Raw genomic sequence first — 17,833 nt, forward strand, 5'->3', positions numbered from 1 at the left:
TAACAAAAGATAATGATGACCCAGGCACTCTTATCTTCCCCCAAGGCTTGGGAGTGAAGGTGTTTTCAAAACAGGCCACCTCGGTGACCCAACTATTGAATGTGTCCATAGGGCAGTAAGTGGCTGCTGCATTAACTTAACAAATGGAGTAAAATAGAATTCTTCAGCTGTTTAGGGATCACTCAACCATTCCGTCTTAAGATCTTGTTTCCCACTCAACCTTTCTCTTCCATGACAAGAAAAAACAAAAATTACTATTGTCCTATATAATTCTTCCTCTCTAAAAATAAGATCCTACCTCTGATGTAACTTCTTATAAAAGATGGGACAATGTACACCATACAAAATGGAAATACTTAGTAGATGATGATTTTTCCTCAACCTCGAGTCAACAAAAAATCTAGTACATGCCCCCATTATCTCCCGCCTAGGCTGCAGCAACATCCTTCTCTGTGGCCTCCCATCTAAGGCTATGTTCACACGGAGTATTTTGGGGGAGTAATATCTGCCTCAAAATTCCGCTTGGAACTTTGAGGCAGATTTTCCTCTCCCTGCACGCCGATTTTCGCGCCGTTTTTCGCCCGCGGCCATTGAGCGCCGCGGGCATAAAACAGCGCGAAATACGCTTTCTCTGCCTCCCATTGAAGTTAATGTGAGGTCAGAGGCGGAAGCGCCCGAAGATAGGGCATGTCGCTTCTTTTTCCCGCGAGGCAGTTTTACTGCTCGCGGGAAAAAGACGCCGACGCCTCCCATTGAAATCAATGGGAGGCGTTCTCGGGCCATTTTTGCCGAGTTTTGCGACGCGGTTTCCGCGTCAAAAAACTCGGCAAAATACTCCGTGTGAACATAGCCTAAGGCTGCGTTCACATCTGCGTTGGGACTCCGTTCATGGGTTCTGTCTGTCCCTACCATCAGGGGAACCCATCAACGGAATCCAAACTGAAAAAACGGAAACCGCAGGTTTCCATTTGCATCACCATTGATTTCAATGGTGACGGATCCGGTGCCAATGGTTTCCGTTTGTCACTGTTGTGTAAGGGTTCCGTTGTTTTGACGGAATTAATACCGTAGTAGACTGCACCACTGATACCATCAAAACAACGGAACCCTTACACAATGCTGACAAACGGTAACCATTTGCACCAGATCCATCATGATTGAAATCAATGGTGATGCAAACGTATACCTATGGTTTCCGTTTGTTTCAGTTTGGATTCCGATGGGTTCCCCTGACGGTAGGGTCAAACAGAACAGGGATTCCGCTCCTGGATGGAGCGCTTGATGTCTCTGTCCATATATGGACAGTGACATCAGGGGCAACTCCTGAAGCGGAATCCCCGTCCACAGCGTTGCCGATGCTGTGACTAGGGATTCCACTCCAGGAGAAGGCCCTGATGTCACTGTACATCGGCAACACTGTGGACAGGGATTCCGCTTCAGGAGTTTCCCCTGATGTCACTGTCCATATATGGACAGAGACATCAAGTGTTCAGTTCAGTAGAGGAGTCCCTTGCCACAGGTGGATTCTAATCCTTCAGGGAGCTACAGTGGCGCTATCTACAGGAAGGGGGGGGGGTGCTACTTACAAGGGGGCTGTGTGGCACTACCTACAAGGGGGCTGTGTGGCAATACCTACAAGGGGGCTGTGTGGCACTACCTACAAGGGGGCTGTGTGGCACTACTTACTGAGTGGCGGGGTGATTGTCATTTTACTGGGGGGGGCTGATCGTCACTTTATTGGGAGGCTGATGGTCATTTTACTGTGAGTGGGGGGCTGATGGTCACTTTACTGTGAGTGGGGGGCTGATGGTAATTTTACTGTGAGTGGTGGGCTGATGGTCATTATACTGTGAGTGGCGAGCTGATGGTCATTTTACTGTGAGTGGGGGGCTGATTTTGTTTCCAGGGGTGCCTCGAGTCCGAAAAGGTTGAAAAACTCTGTACTAGGCTACAGGATAACGCCGGCCTATTCAAGGATCCTGTCGTCGATGTTGTGGAGCAGTTCAGTTTGTCGTGGGAACGGGGTCTAGGTGAGTAAAATAGTTTTTGTTTGGGGGACACTGTCTACAAGGGGGAGGTGCGGGGCTGTATGGCAGTGTCTATATGGGGGAGGTGGGGGACAGCATGACACTGTCTACATGGAGGCGGTGAGGGATTATGGGACTGTCTATAGGGGGGGCAGTATGGCACAATCTACAGAGGGGCACTATCTACAAGGGGGGGGGGCTGTGTGTGGCAGCCAGGGGAGGGGGCATTATACTGTGTGGAGGCCACTAAGCAGACATTATACTGTGTATGGGAAATTAGGGGGCATAATACTGTGTGGGCGCAATTAGAGGACAATATACTGTGTCCTTGAAGCGGTTATAATATATTATATTATTAAATATTATAATTATACTGTATGGGGGGCACTAACGGGGCATTATACTGTGGGGGGCATTATACTTTTTTTATGGGTCATTTTTTAATGATGGGGTGGGACGCCCTAAGATAATTTTGCACGGGACGTCATGTATCCTAAGGCCGGCCCTCTACACCTCTCTCTTCATTTTACCTGTGTATCCCCGCTGCTAATCCGTTCACTGGCTAACCATTGCCCAGCTAATTTAGTTTGAAATTTTAACAATGACATACAAGGCTGTCCACAACCTGTCCCCTCCATACATCTCTGCCCTAATATCCCAATACCTCCCCACATGTAGTCGATGGTCCTCCAAAAGCAACCAGAAAACCCACCTCTTTAGAAAAACGTACAACCTGCAATAACCCTGCTGCCACTACTCTACCGGATGAACAGCTTCTATCGTCACCTTCTGTCTCCTTTCCCCTTCCATTGTAGATTGTAATCCCTCGCTGGCAGGGTCCTCTCTCCTGTACCATTCTGTCAATTATTAAAGAGGCTCTGTCACCAGATTTTGCAACCCCTATCTGCTATTGCAGCAGATAGGCGCTGCAATGTAGATTACAGTAACGTTTTTATTTTAAAAAAACGAGCATTTTTGGCCAAGTTATGACCATTTTTGTAGTTATGCAAATGAGGCTTGCAAAAGTCCAAGTGGGTGTGTTTAAAAGTACAAGTCCAAGTGGGTGTGTATTATGTGCGTACATCGGGGCGTTTTTAATACTTTCACTAGCTGGGCGCTCTGATGAGAAGTAACATCCTCTTCTCTTCAGAACGCCCAGCTTGTGACAGTGCAGATCTGTGACGTCACTCACAGGTCCTGCATCGTGACGGCCACATCGGCACCAGAGGCTACAGCTGATTCTGCAGCAGCATCAGCGTTTGCAGGTAAGTCGATCTTACCTGCAAACGCTGATGCTGCTGCAGAATCAACTGTAGCCTCTGCTGCCGATGTGGCCGTCACGATGCAGGACCTGTGAGTGACGTCACAGATCTGCACTGCCAGAAGCTGGGCGTTCTGAAGAGAAGAGGATGTTACTTCTCTTCACAGCGCCCAGCTAGTAAATGTATTAAAAACGCCCCGATGTACGCACCTAATACACGCCCACTTGGACTTTTACTTTTAAACACACCCACTTGGACTTTTGCAAGCCTCATTTGCATAATTACAAAAATGGTCATAACTTGGCCAAAAATGCTCGTTTTTTAAAAATAAAAACGTTACTGTAATCTACATTGCAGCGCCTATCTGCTGCAATAGCAGATAGGGGTTGCAAAATCTGGTGACAGAGCCTCTTTAAGCTCATGTTTATTGTACTTGTTGTTTTTCTTTTCATATGTCATCTACTTAAACCCCTTCTCAGATGTACAGCACCCCGGAACTGATGGCACTTTCAAATAAAAATTAATAATAATAATAATAGAAATGTGTGGCCTATTGGGCATTTTGTTGCCTCAGTTGTAGCCTTCCTTTGTATAATGGCATTATATTTATATATTAACTTTATAACTACATTTTTCTTTTTTTTTTATCCCTCTATTCACAGGCCGAAATGAATTAATAGCCAGATATATAAAACTACGAACAGGGAAGACGCGCACAAGAAAACAGGTGAGGTATAGTGGACAGTTGCCATAGAGGGAGTTCCTTTCTAACAAAGAGTTACTCTTACCATGGTAGATCCCGCCCTTCCATATATTACATTGTTGGCCATTAATTTAAATGATTGGCAAGTAATATAATATACTAAAGTGTAAGGCCAACTGCAACTTTCCCCGGTGATGTCAGATGGACATTTAGAAACTGGACACATGGGGATCAGCCACTTTCCAGGCCAGCTTCATTTGAAAAAGTGGTTCTCTATAAGAAACAACCACTTTAATTCCACTAATGTGCCAATTAACATTTATTTCACTAATAGTGGTCAGATCTGCCAAGAAGTTCTAACATCTAAGGGTAATCACCTCGGGAATTATACATGATTTTCATAAAGAGACACTCTTGGCATGTCTATCATTGGTAGGATGGTAGGTCATTCTGACTGTGCCACTGCTCTGTAGGAAGCTCTTATTCATAGGTCTGAAGCATTGCAGGTGCTCATTTGTGATTACTGAATCAACATTGATGTCATAGAATGGATTTTTACTTTAGAATTTAAAGTGCCCTATATTGATCATCATTCAATCCAATGTTCTGTTAGACTTTTTGGGTCTTTGACCACATTCAGTGAATGGCTCAACTGCCCAATAGGAAGGCAACTGCAAACAAGATCCACAGATAGCAAAATTATTTTCAGCCAGAATATCCTGGCTACTGTTTTGCCAGACTTTAACAAGAACACCCTGTATATGAAGGACCTAAAATTAAACACAGTACATTTATCTCCCTGACAAGCAGCATATGTCTTATACCAAAGCATCATAGTAATTTAAAGCTACAACTACTGTTTATGCTAAATATGTTGTTACAGTGCCACCTAGTGGCTAGTAATGAAAACATACACTTCAATCTGATAAAAATAAACAGGGTTAGACTAGGCCTTAGATGTTGTGGATGCATTTATGTCTTTCGATCAGATGATACTTAAAATTACCTCTTTGTAACAACATTTTCTTTCATTTTAGGTGTCTAGTCACATACAAGTCCTAGCACGGAGGAAGTCACGAGAGATCCAGTCCAAGCTTAAGGTAAGTAAGACACCTACCTGCTCCTCATATCTTCTGGCTTTGGCGTATCTGCTTCCGCCTGCTATATGGCGCCCAGGCTGGCTTTCTGACTTACTTGCATTATACGTGAATTGGCTTATGCTCTAGATAGGGAACATGCATGTTTTCTATTGCCATTTGTCAGGAATGGATCAGGGGGACATGTTGCAGAAATTTCATATTCATTATACTAGCACATTTTTGCAGTAAGATTCTTTGAAGAATGTGTCTGTAATAAAAATCCTCACTTATGTAGATAAATATAGTCTGGTATAGTGGATTTAGCCAATAAAATGGCCTCATATAAAGATGTAGGATGGATGAAACTATCCTTTAATCGCTCCTGAAACGGAAAAATATTTGCTGGGTTTTGTCAAGGTCTTCCAAATATTTCGTTTTTTAGTAACCATGCTGTCACTGACAGGCAAACCTGGAAGCCCACATTGAAGTCTTCACCAATCTGGCAGGATTTAAATGTAGTTTCTTCCAGTCCACCAACCTTTTATTAACTGTAACTTTTATGTAAAATAGTTACTTACAACATTCTCAGCCATAAAAACTTCTGTAGCTATATTTGGAGGCTTCAGATCAAGGTCCAAAATCAAGGTCAGCATGTAACAGGTGGTGGTGATTCTCCAGTGCTACAAGGTATCAAAAACTACATGTTGATCATCTTGACGATGTAGCGCCACCTATGGAAAACTTTGTACTTCTAGTAGCAATTTGCACTGATGTCTTGATTCGGTGTACTTGCTTTTAAATGTTTCTTATATAAGCTTTGAATGACACAACCAGGGCACCAAGTTCAACCCTTTCTCTTAGTAAAGTTCTTCATGTAGAAATTCCTGGAACGCTATCAACAAAATTCTGAACTCTTCTATACAGAAGTAGTGGTAAAAAAGATATTTCTTAAAAACTTGCAGATATACTGTATACTTATTATCATTAGGTCTATCTATGTTATCTGATAGACTATACTTTCCGTATTTTCCATCATTTTACAACAAACTAAATAAATTAAGGGTTCAATATAGATTTAGTTTCTATGGGTGTAAACAAATTCAATATTCATCAAAGTTTATTAAGATGTAGTTGAGCACAAGATGTGCATTTTATATTATAAGGCAATATGTTACCTGAGCCATGAACTTGGGGACCAGGGATGTATAGAGGTGCCATGGATTATTTTACACAAGCACGTCCATACAGCCTTTATGCGTAGACTAGCATTATGGAAACCATCCTATCTAGTCCTCTTAAGATAGAGTCCATGGATAGCCTTGGTATATAATGTAAATTGCTCTCGTTTATACATATACATAATGGTGTTACTTGTATCCACCAAGTAAATGTATCTGTTCAACTATAAACTGAACTGATTTAGAAAGGTGATCTGTTGCTACACCAATATCTTAATTGTCCTCTCCACCGGTTTTTGCCACACAGTTTATCTATACTCTACTATTTTACTGATTCTTCATTCTTTGGCTCAGCCAAATTTGCCTACAAATATGGGAGAGAGTATGATTGGCTTCTCCTCTATAGAAATAAGGCCACACGTGATACAAATATATGGGCACAGTGCGGATAAAGTATACCAAAATCGAATGCTATGGAAACTGAGGACCATGAGATGGGGAAATCATTGATGGCCCCTACCTGATAATGTTGGAAGATCTTGAATTTGACCATAAAGTCATAAGGCAAACCATTTGTTATTTTTAGATAGACATACCTGGTTAATGTTGAAATTATCAATTTTTTCGAGTACTGACAATATGGCAATTTGAGATGACCATAAAAGCAGCAAATTATTTCCTCTGCAGAAGAGTTATAGTATATACACCATAGTTGAGGCAGCATCACTGGCCTTTCTCAGTATACAGTAGATGTTCCCCTTATCTTGCCCTGCTAGTACAATTTCTTATTTGCTTGTCTGTGCCGTCTTGGAGCCCTGTCTTGCTTTGCTTGGCATTGTCTTGAATTGTAATCTCCATGTGGCACCAACAAGCATCACTCCTAAGTTTGTTAATGGCCGGTTGGCATCACCCTCATGTATTAACACTTTTTGCCTGTTTATATGTCAAATATTGCGATTCATCCAAAACTAAATAATTATAACATTTACTCCATCTGACATTTCCACCTTGCTGCGTATTTCCCTCCTTTTAATAAGTGACACGAATAAAACTCTTTCCTTCTTTCCATAACCACCTGGTCACTGCCTGTTGACTCCCCACATGATCATGCATTCTCAACAATTGTAATCCATCCAGTTGTTCATTGAATCACATGTATTATTGTTTGATTCACCTTTCCTCCCTCTTCCTACTGTTTCTCCCTCTTTGTATATCCCTTCCCTTTGCCCCTACCCTTCTCCATACCATCCAATACCACTTGCCCCCTCATGCCTCCTTGTGGATTGCAACTTTCCTGTTCTCCGCTCTGGATGACAATCTCTTTGTGTCCAGGCTATGAACATGGTAAGTTGGTGTTTTTAAAATATAATAACCTCTTAATCTTTCCATTTGTTTAGTCAATGTTGAAAAGGTTGTCTAGGTCATGTGATAAACGTATGGAAAAAAGTGTAGGACTGACTCTTTGTATAAACCATTGAGGGAATCCTAAATTTGTAGGCTTATTGTGGAGACTTTATTAGTTTATTCTATCATGTGTCAAATACTCAATGGACTTTCTATGGTCTGTTGAAAGGGGTACAATCTATGCCACTTACCACTTCTTTCACTGCTGCAATGCTGGTGTCCTTGAAAGGATATGCAGGGAAGTTGTGCTTTCTTAAAGTTACCCATAGTCATTAGTTGGGTTCTCTGATGCCAAAAACTCTTTAGCTTGAAAGATGTTTTTGAAAAAACTTAAGTCAGGGTTTATCTCTTTGGAGTCCAGTGGAGGGAAACAGACAGAATGCTGTGGCTTTTGACTATTTGGGCGGCTTAAATGATTGTTTTCCTGGAAATCAGTGGACTGGAGTTATAGTGTTAAAGACTTGTTGACATTGAGCAGAGAAGACCACAATCACCTGAAGCCTATGGCTTCCTTTAGGCTGGGTTCACACAGAGTTTTTTGCAGGAGGAAAATTTTCCGCCTCTGCCTCCCATTGAAATCAATTGGAGGCATTTTCAGACGTTTTTTGGTGCGTTTTCTGACGCGGTTTCCGCGTCAGACTAGTAAAAAAAACTCAGTGTGAACCCAGCCTTAGAGAACTGCAGCTTCCATCCTACACAACTTGTCTACGATTTCTATGAACACTAGTAGAACAGTAGTGACAAGTTTTGGGCTTGGCAGTAAGTGAAAGGTTAGGATTGTAATATTGCACTTCTGTTGGATGTAACATCTAGCTGGCACAGACCATGGCTTCAACAGCTCCAAGGCTGACAAAGTAGAACTGATAAATGGGCTATTTTGACCGATAACAAGTATTCATGCTAATAGTCTATGCCTAAAACTATTGTTTCTTTTGATGTGTTTACATTTTTTGTGCCAATATTGGGATCGTGTACCATGTAAATAGTGATTGGGCTGATCCCCATAGGCTCCCATTATAAAAAAAAAAAGATACCATATGGTATAATTTTTTTTGCGAGATGCTTCTGTATAGGAAAGCGCAGCAAAATACACTTCTCTATATAGTTAAAAAAAGTATACCAACATATACCACAAGGACACTCTTTTGGCATTTGTCAGGTATATAGAGCCCTATGGAAATGTTTGGCCTCTGTGCCAAGTGCTCTCACGGCGCATAAACCAAATGTATGGGACAAAAACCCATCAAGAAACTAAGAGTTCTATTACATGGCCCAATATAAGCCGTGAAAATGAGCGTCGATCAATGAGACAGCTCGTTGATTGGTGCTCAATTGCTCCTTTCACAAGGAGCAATGCTTGGTTACGTATGGGTGCGAGCGATCTGGACTCCGATCGCTCGTCCCCATACATATCCATCATGTCGGCAGCACATCTCCCTGTTTACACAGAGAGATGTGCTGCCGACAATGATAATATTTAATGCTGCATAACTGATATGATCAGCCGATGAACGAACGTTTGCTCGTTCATCGACTGATGGTTGCCCTGCTTACAGGGCAATGATCGGGAACGATTGTTCATATATACGCTTATTTGCCCAATAATTGGCCCATGTAAAAGGGCCTTAAGAGGGTCTGGCAAATGGTTCAACCATCATATGTACCACTTTGTTTTCTAAATTAACTTATTCAACTATTTTTATTTTAATATGAAATGTAATGTGTGCCGCCATGATGTAACCTTGTAACCTGTTTTGATTATGGCCTTTGGTCCTATAATTGACTATGTCTCTTATGCTTTCTCTGTTTGGATGGTTGATGGTGCTGTTTTAGGAAGATCCATGTTATTTTGACATATTGAGACTTATGGTTTATCTCTATTGCTCTTGTGTGTTATATGCTTTCTATATCTTCCATTATGGATGGTGAAACGTTTAAATGCATAAATCTATATTTTGCTGACAGGCTAGTGGCGGTGTTACGTAGTGGCGGTTTGTGGGGTTTTTTATTTTCTCTTCTTCCTCGTCAGCTTAAAATATATTAGTTCCCCAAGCATCTGCCTGAAGGGGACTCTTGAATACTCCTACGGAATGATGTAAAACTGAGTTATTAGGATAAGAAAGGAAAGTAGTAGTAAGAAAGAACTTGTAAATCTTTAGAAGCGCATATTTCATAAAATACACATTCTTCTCTTTAACTGTTCAAACACTATCAGTAGTGAAAAACTGCAAAAAGTCTAGTAAACGTCACCATAGATGCAAAATTTTTGTTTGATCAGATAAACAATCTGCTATTGGTTTAATACTTTTTTTTTTTTTTGGTTTAGTCCCCATTTCCAAATACCTTATTTGGGAATTCTGAGTTAATAGAGGGGGGCCCTAGTTCAGGACCCTCGTCTAATAGTGAAAGCAGTGATCAGCTACAATGAGCACTCTCTGAAGGACCTGGCATATCTATGCATTGGACAGCCTATTGATTTCAATGGGAACTATGTAAGGCCCCCTGCGCACATGATTATGGCTACGGCCGGCCACGGATAGTGACCCGCATTTGCAGGCCGTGCACCCATTATAAAGTATGGGAACACGGTCCGTAAAATCAAAAAATAGGACATGTCCTATTTTTTGCGGAGCCATTTTATGGCCCGGACAACTTCTCGTTAATATACGGGAAGGTGTTCATGGGCAATAGAAATGAATGGGTCCATACTTTGATCCGCAATTACGGTCGGTACTTGCGGATCAAAATTACGGCCGTGTGCATGGGGCCTTATGCTTCATTTTTAATGTGGTGGCGCTGTGGAAAAATTTAACACTTGATGCCAAATTCTAATGCAAATTACAGCTAATTGCTGGGGGTTTCCAACAGTTGTGATCAGTTGAGGCTAAGTTCACACGTGGTGAAATTACAGTGGTTTTGCGATGCGGAAACCACACCACAAATGCGTGGCAGTTTAGAGTCCAGTTCATGTGGATGGGGTTTGTGAAAACCCCATCCACACATATTGCAAAAAAATCTGCGTGGAAATCAGAGCATGCTACTAGTAATGGTGCAGATTTTCACTTCGGATTTCACTCTCTGGGATGCAAATGGTGAGATCAAGCAGTAAATCTGCCGTGAATTTGACGACAAATTTTCTGAAGTGGACCTACTAAGGGTATGTCCAGACGCAGAGATTTTCCATTGTCGATTTTACCCTTTGCATTGCAGAATTTCTGCGACAGAGTGGGCATGCTTCAGATCTAAAAAGATGTTGTCGCATTGTTTATGTGTGAAATTCGCGACATCTGAATATGGCCTAACACTCTTAAAGATAAATTGTGCTCAGACCAGCAAAATATTTTTTATTCTGTATTAAAGCCATTCTATTGTTTACCTACACATGAAAAACGTTGTCTTGCGATTGAAGGAACATTTTGTAATAAGAAATGAGGACATTACACTAGAAAATTTGATTTTTTTTAAAAAACCCCACTAGAATAAACCAAATCCTGGAGAATCAGTTGTGGTCAATAATTTGGATATTGCTGATTTTATCCCCCTGAAAGCCACTATGTGCCCCTCATCTACAATATTACAGAAGTCTGGTCTCCCTGTAGGATCTTTGTAGGTACTGTAGCTGAGCTTTTGGATGGAGATAGATATTTGGCGAGGGATATAGTATACCATTTGTTAATTTAATGGTATTTAAAACAGCATTTTTTAAAGGATCTGTTAGTTTAGTATTTTTTACGGTAATTCTCTTTAAATGCATTGACTTTATTGCGAACTTGTGGTGTGCTGGTGCACAGCAGTATATCTGAACAGGCTGAGCTGCAGTGTAAAGCAGTAAGGATAAAGCAAGCAGGAGCCTCTGATGAGACAGGAGGTGGATTTCAGACTACCTACATTCTTATTCTACAATGCAGCTTAGCTTGAGTCAAAGAAATGACAATCTGAAAATCTGCTTTGAAAATTAAAGATTTCATTTGTATGTTACGAAAATACATGAATTTGTTTTCTCAAAAGAAATGTGTATGTCATGTATTGTTGTTTTTTTTATTGATCTGTATTGGATATGCAGAGGTTGTTATCGTGTAGTTTATGCTGTTTTGTGCTCATGTTGCAGGATCAGGTAGCAAAAGATAAAGCTCTGCAGAGTATGGCAGCAATGTCTTCAGCACAACTTATATCTGCGACGGCCATTCAGAATAAACTGGGGGTACCCAGTATATCACAGACCCCATTCCCACCCACTGCAGGGGTAAGTGTTATATGCTATTTATTTGCAGCAGGTCTTACTGGAGTACTTGATGCAATGTGACCAGAGCAATGAGAGATGGAGAGGAGAGGCAGGCATTCTTAAAGGGGAGCTCCAGGCATGTGTACAATACTGCTAATGTTGTCAATAGCAACTAATCCATCTTCTTATAGTGTAGGTTAGAAAATAAAAGCTGAACTGAGGTTACTGTTGGCAACGAGTTTCCATACATGAGACTTATTCGAGAATACGTAAGAAAACTGGTGCAAAGGACAAGTACCCGTAGTTAACGATCAGATTTCAGCTCTCAATGTTTTATGAAAGCTGTAATCTGATTGGTTGTTATTGTGTATTGAAAATAAGTCATTGAGCCGCCGTCTTGAAATCCTGCTTTTTGATGTGACTGGGTGGACTTTGGTGTTGGACCCAGTTATGAGTAGCTTGTCCTGCAAACACTACGGCTATCTTACAGACTGATGAAACAATTGTGGTTTTATGGTTGAGATGAAAGATACAGTGTTAAGGTGGCTATACACATTAGATATATGTCTGTCAAACTCACCGATTTTGGCGGGACCGGCCGACCATTTAATGTGTATGGTGGTGTCCCGACTTCCACCCGACGGCAGATGTCGGGGAAGAGAAGGATCAAGCATATTGGATTCCAACATGCCCGATCTTTTTGTCTGCAAGGAGATAAGCCCCTGCCAGAGCAGGGAATGCATGCACGGTTGACCGAGCCGAGCGTGCAAGTGGATAAGGGAGTCAAGAGGAATAGCCAAACTATCAACTGGCCGACAGCTGTCTAAAAAGGATAGCCAGCCTTAGTGCTCATTCAGACGAGCGTACTGTATATGTACTCATGTACTTCAATTGGGCCGTTCACACGACCGTAGTTTCAACAGAGCGTGTGAAGGGTCCGTGAAAAGATAGAACATGTTGTCCTATTTTTTTCAGCTTCAAGCATCCCTCCATAGAATCTCTAGTTTATGGGGGATGCGTGATAACGGGTGCAACGCGGATGCACCTTGGATGTGAAAAACAGCAATTTTTCACGTCCGAGGTTGGCTACGTTTTTCCGAACGTAGTCCTGCTGACTAAAAGTAAGGAATTCCAATCCAGGGAATTTATGTAAAAACTGTATTCTAGGCATTACATGAGAAATGTAGCACTTCCTCTAGTGAGCAGGGGTCAGCTACATGGTTGAATGTAAAAATGTGTTCTGCTGCATGTATGTGTATGTATATGTGTGTATTTTTGCTTTTATGCTTAAGCATTTCCTTTCATGTTATTTTTTTTGTCATTAATACCTCAGTGTGCATTATGGCTGTAGCTTCCAAATCTAAATATCAATTCCTGCATCTAAGAAACGTATTTCCTCTCCTCATCATATTTGGTAGCTCTTTACCCAACTTTAAATCACTTACATTTTTCCCTGTGTCCTTATCCATGGACGTGCCCCCAATTTCATTGTATATCTGTTCACCTATCCATATGTTTTTGATGTGTGGGAGGAAACTGGAATACCTGGAGGAAACACACAAGGACAGGGAGACAGAGATGTTTGCAACCTTTTATTTTTGCCTGAGGCAAAAATTTAATGACCCCCCCAATGACAGCCTGGTCAACCTGAGTACCAGGAGATCCTCCGGTAGGCCCAGGCTTTGATATAATAAGACAATCCCATTTGGAGCTGACTTTGGAGGCAATCACTTGCCACTGCCGTCTACTTTTTATGGATTGATACACAATTAACCCATTTTACCTCATTGATTATATTTCCTATGTGTGCAGTGATAACATCAAAGTTTACTCTCAGAATCATTTCTTCTGGTGGGCCCAAGGAACCCCAGCCTGTTACTGATGGCTTTCCACTAATCCCCAAATTTGAGAGTGGGAATGCAAAGATGGACTTTATATCTACCAAAAAGTTGCTTGTAGTCAGGTAGGGTCGTGCCCAAGGTACAGTTCAGACTTTGCCCCATGGATGGTGTATGGACAACATGCAAACTCCATGCAGATGTTCAAAGTCTGTAGATGTGAATGTATCTGTATCAGATGGGAATTGTATATAGATTTTAATTTTCTTTGTATTGTTTATATTTTCCAGTCTACAGACTTTTTCCAGTTCTGGCCTGGAGGAGCTGGCCAGCCCCGGCCAACACAGGAGTAAGTGTTCATCATCTCCTCTCTGAATGTTGTGTCACTCTCTTTCTAAATCTTTTTGCTACGTCTTTACCTTCTCTCAACCAAGGACATTGTACATGAAGTCAAGTTGCAAATCTGTCGGCTTTTCCTTTGCTGCCCCCTCCACCACCATCATGTTCCTCCTGAGTTGGAGAAATAATGTGTCCTTGGAGCCCTTTTATGAACACATCTAGTAACTTTTATAGCATTGTTATATAACTGATCACCATATTTCACTTGAATTTCGTCTAAAAGCAGTCGTGTCGCTAGGCTACCTTTCTATTATCTCGTGTTCACTCGTTTTTTTCTTTCTTTCACATAAACTGCTTCATGGAGAAAGGAGTCAAAGGTGAATTGGTTTCCACCTTCTTCATACACTCATGTTTATTTTATCATTTGTATTATTTTCTTTAGTGTTAAGCCGTTTTCCCAGCCTCCATATCCCCTGCAGCCTCCTGCCCCCCCTCCTCCTGTACCAGGTACAAATGAGTTTCATATGCTTATTTTTATGTTTTCTATGTATTACTTTCAGTTATCTTATTATTTTATTATATAGGTGTTTTTTGTTTGTTTGCTTTGACATTCTCTATTTTCTTCCTTTGTATATTTTCACAAACACCCAGGCCCCGGAACATGGCACCTATGGTCGCACTATATTTGGCCATGGTCTTTCACAAAGTCATATGCATCTGCATACATGTGACTTGACTTCTATATAGTTGTATTTTTTCTCATTTTTATGGAATTTGACTATCACACATGGGCAAAAATTTAAGTCGGCCTAAACTTTTCACAACTTTTGTTGTGGAAAATTGAATGGCTCGCATTTTGTGACTTACTGTACCATAATAATGCTAAAGAGGTATGAGATATTTTCCCAGAAATAGCCCCACCCTTGTATGTTAGCTGTATCTAATGTTTCAGCTCATCCCCATTCACTTGACGTTGTAATACCAGACACAGGCCATTGACAAGAGTGGCGCTATTTCTGGAAAAAGAAACATCCTTCTCCTAATCTCATGCAACCTCTTTAAGCATTGTACCATGTTAGATTGCATGGGTAGCAAGGATCTCTATGTAGCTTGGGCCTGAAATCTAAATTATCTTTGCTTTTCTGTCTGGTTGCATTTTCGGTTCTTCTGTAAATATCACTAATTACCCATCACCCCATTATTTTGTGGTGAAAATCAGGTGATTATGAAAACCAAACTGCATAAAAAGGCCATGTTCAGAAAGGCTGGGTTCACACGACCTATTTTCAGGCATAAACGTTGCGTATTATGCCTCGATTTACGCCTGAAAATACGGCTACAATACGTCGGCAAACATCTGCCCATTCATTTGAATGGGTTTGCCGACGTACTGTGCCGACGACCAGTAATTTACGCGTCGTCGTTTGACAGCTGTCAAACGACGACGCGTAAAATGACTGCCTCATCAAAGAAGTGCAGGACACTTCTTTGAAACGTAATTTGGGCCGTTTTTCATTGAAGTCAATGAAGAGCAGCTCAAGATTACGGGCGTCGAAGACACCTTGCATAATGCGAGGAGGAGCTTTTACGTCTGAAACGACGCAGCTGTTTTCTCCTGAAAACAGTCTGTCTTTTCAGACGTAAAAGCCACTTCTCGTGTGCACATACCCAAATAGGAGAAGTTACAGTAAAATAAATGTTGCTTGGGTTTTTAAACTCAATCCACACATAGCGGATCTCATTCTACTGCAGATTCCCACCAGAGATTTTCCTAAAGGAAAGTTTATGGTAAATCCACAGAAAAATCTACATGTAACACAAAAACTCCACTATGTCTAAATGTACCCTTTTTCTTCCCCTATGGCTTATTTACCCCCCTATCATAGGTTGCCATTACAGTTATTTAGATTGATGCACGCTAGGACAACTTTAAAGTATAGAGTTCCATTGAGCAAACCTACTACTGCTGTGCAAATCCATCTGCAGACTACAGGCTGTAGTAAACATAATCTTTCTCTTGGCATGCCAAGTGATGATTATGTATTTTTCGTTAAAATCATCAATGACTTGGAAAAGTGTAGTCTAGGTTTGCACAGTGCACCAAAATATAGGTTGTGTTTCGATACTGTCCACCCGCAAACGGTTCACTACCGTGAATTAATGTATTTCAATACTAAGTTTTGCAGCCGCACAGCTTAGTATTGTAATACATGAATTTAGTCACTAGTATTGCAGAGAACATGGTGTGCGCACTGCATCGCGCCAAACATGTTCTCTGTCTGCAGTGCCGGCACTGCCGCTTATAAGTACGGCGCCGGCGGCGTCACATCAACAGATCAGGAGAGGTGCAACGGCTGTAATACACAGGCGCTGCACCGCTCAAACGACGGAGATCAAAGATAACTCCGCTGTTAACCCCTTGAATGCCGCGATCAAAGTGGACCCCCTTGGATTGAATCACAGAGAATCCCTGCGACACGATCGAGGGACATATCTTATATGGACAGACTTTCCAGGGTCCCTTAAAGGACCCCAGGGCTGTCTGACTATATTTCCTGTTGTTAGGACATGCTTAGGTATGTCCTAATAACTGCTTGTGTACTATCAGTAAGGCTAATGTACTGGCATATAGATATTTTTTAAGTAAAAAAATTAAAATCAGAATGAAAAATCCCTCTATGGGATAAAAAAAAAACAACCCAAAAAAGTAAAATTTATTTAAAAAAAATGTAATGTTAAGTTAAAAAAATCTGTAAAAAACATACATACAACTGCACATTTTTAGAATGAATAAACTTTATTAAAATAGAAGTCGTAAAACATAAAATAATATACACATATTTGGTATCATAACGACCATAACAAACAAAATCCTAGCAACATTAATGATGACCGGTGTATGCTTTTTTTCTGCATTTTTGCCAAAATAAAAGTTTATAAATAGTAAATGCACCAAAAAATGACACCTACAGTACATAAAGTACAACTCATACCGCAAAAAACTGTTTCATACATCTACGTCTAGCAAAAAAAAAGTTATGAGTGCCAGGATAGAAAGAAGAAAATAATCCAAAAATTGTTCTGTCCTCAAGGCCAAACTTGGTCGTGTCCTTAGGGGTTAACCTCAATATTGTCATTGTGTGAGGGAAATGATGGTGTCACTTATTAATCTGAGGCACGAGGTGTTATACATTTTGAACCTCCATGTCTTTATTAATAGTAATTAACCCCATCATGTATTTCACACATTAACCCAATGTTGCCCATTATGACTGTGAGGTACATGATGAGGTTAATTACTATTAAGGTGTGGAACTTGGAGGTTCAAAATGAATAACACCATGTGCTTGACATCAGAAATTGGAAAGATTTTATACTTTTGTGTTTTTTTTATTGTTGGCAAAGTATCGTTTTGGTATTGAGAATCTCAATACTACACAAAGTATCGGTATCGAAGTCAAAATTCTTATATGGTGATAACCATAGTGTAGTCATGAGCCCAACCTATTGTATTGTAGACACAAGTGCACCTTTAGGTATAATTTTTGGGGTGTGTACTGTTGGATTTGTTTTAATTTATTTTCATTTCTTTTAGGCTACAATGCAAGTCCTGCCAGTCTCTCTCCAACAGGGCCCCCATGGCAAGGCCGCTCTATTGGAACACCAAAACTGCGCCTCGTTGAATTCATGGCTTTTATGGAACAACAAGGGGAACCCGATGCGGTAAGTACAAGTCAGAGGCAAAGCTGATGGTGGATAGAGCATTAATATTACAGATTTA

The 17,833-nt window shown here is 40.9% G+C and overlaps 1 protein-coding gene across 3 annotated transcripts in view; it reads left to right on the top strand.

The window, feature by feature from the left end:
* TEAD2 (TEA domain transcription factor 2) overlaps positions 1-17,833 on the top strand; it is an 84,061-nt gene that overhangs the window by 59,734 nt on the left and 6,494 nt on the right. For 2 of the 3 annotated variants that reach the window (XM_075839873.1, XM_075839874.1), the window contains exons 3-9: positions 3,952-4,016; positions 5,030-5,092; positions 7,582-7,593; positions 11,762-11,896; positions 14,004-14,062; positions 14,495-14,559; positions 17,648-17,775. In XM_075839873.1, the coding sequence (XP_075695988.1) occupies positions 3,952-4,016; positions 5,030-5,092; positions 7,582-7,593; positions 11,762-11,896; positions 14,004-14,062; positions 14,495-14,559; positions 17,648-17,775 (527 nt within the window). The remainder of the gene's footprint in view (positions 1-3,951; positions 4,017-5,029; positions 5,093-7,581; positions 7,594-11,761; positions 11,897-14,003; positions 14,063-14,494; positions 14,560-17,647; positions 17,776-17,833) is intronic. The other variant, XM_075839875.1, reaches the window with a different exon arrangement.

The sequence above is a fragment of the Rhinoderma darwinii genome, chromosome 10 (assembly GCF_050947455.1).
Source record: "Rhinoderma darwinii isolate aRhiDar2 chromosome 10, aRhiDar2.hap1, whole genome shotgun sequence".
Taxonomy (NCBI): domain Eukaryota; kingdom Metazoa; phylum Chordata; class Amphibia; order Anura; family Rhinodermatidae; genus Rhinoderma; species Rhinoderma darwinii.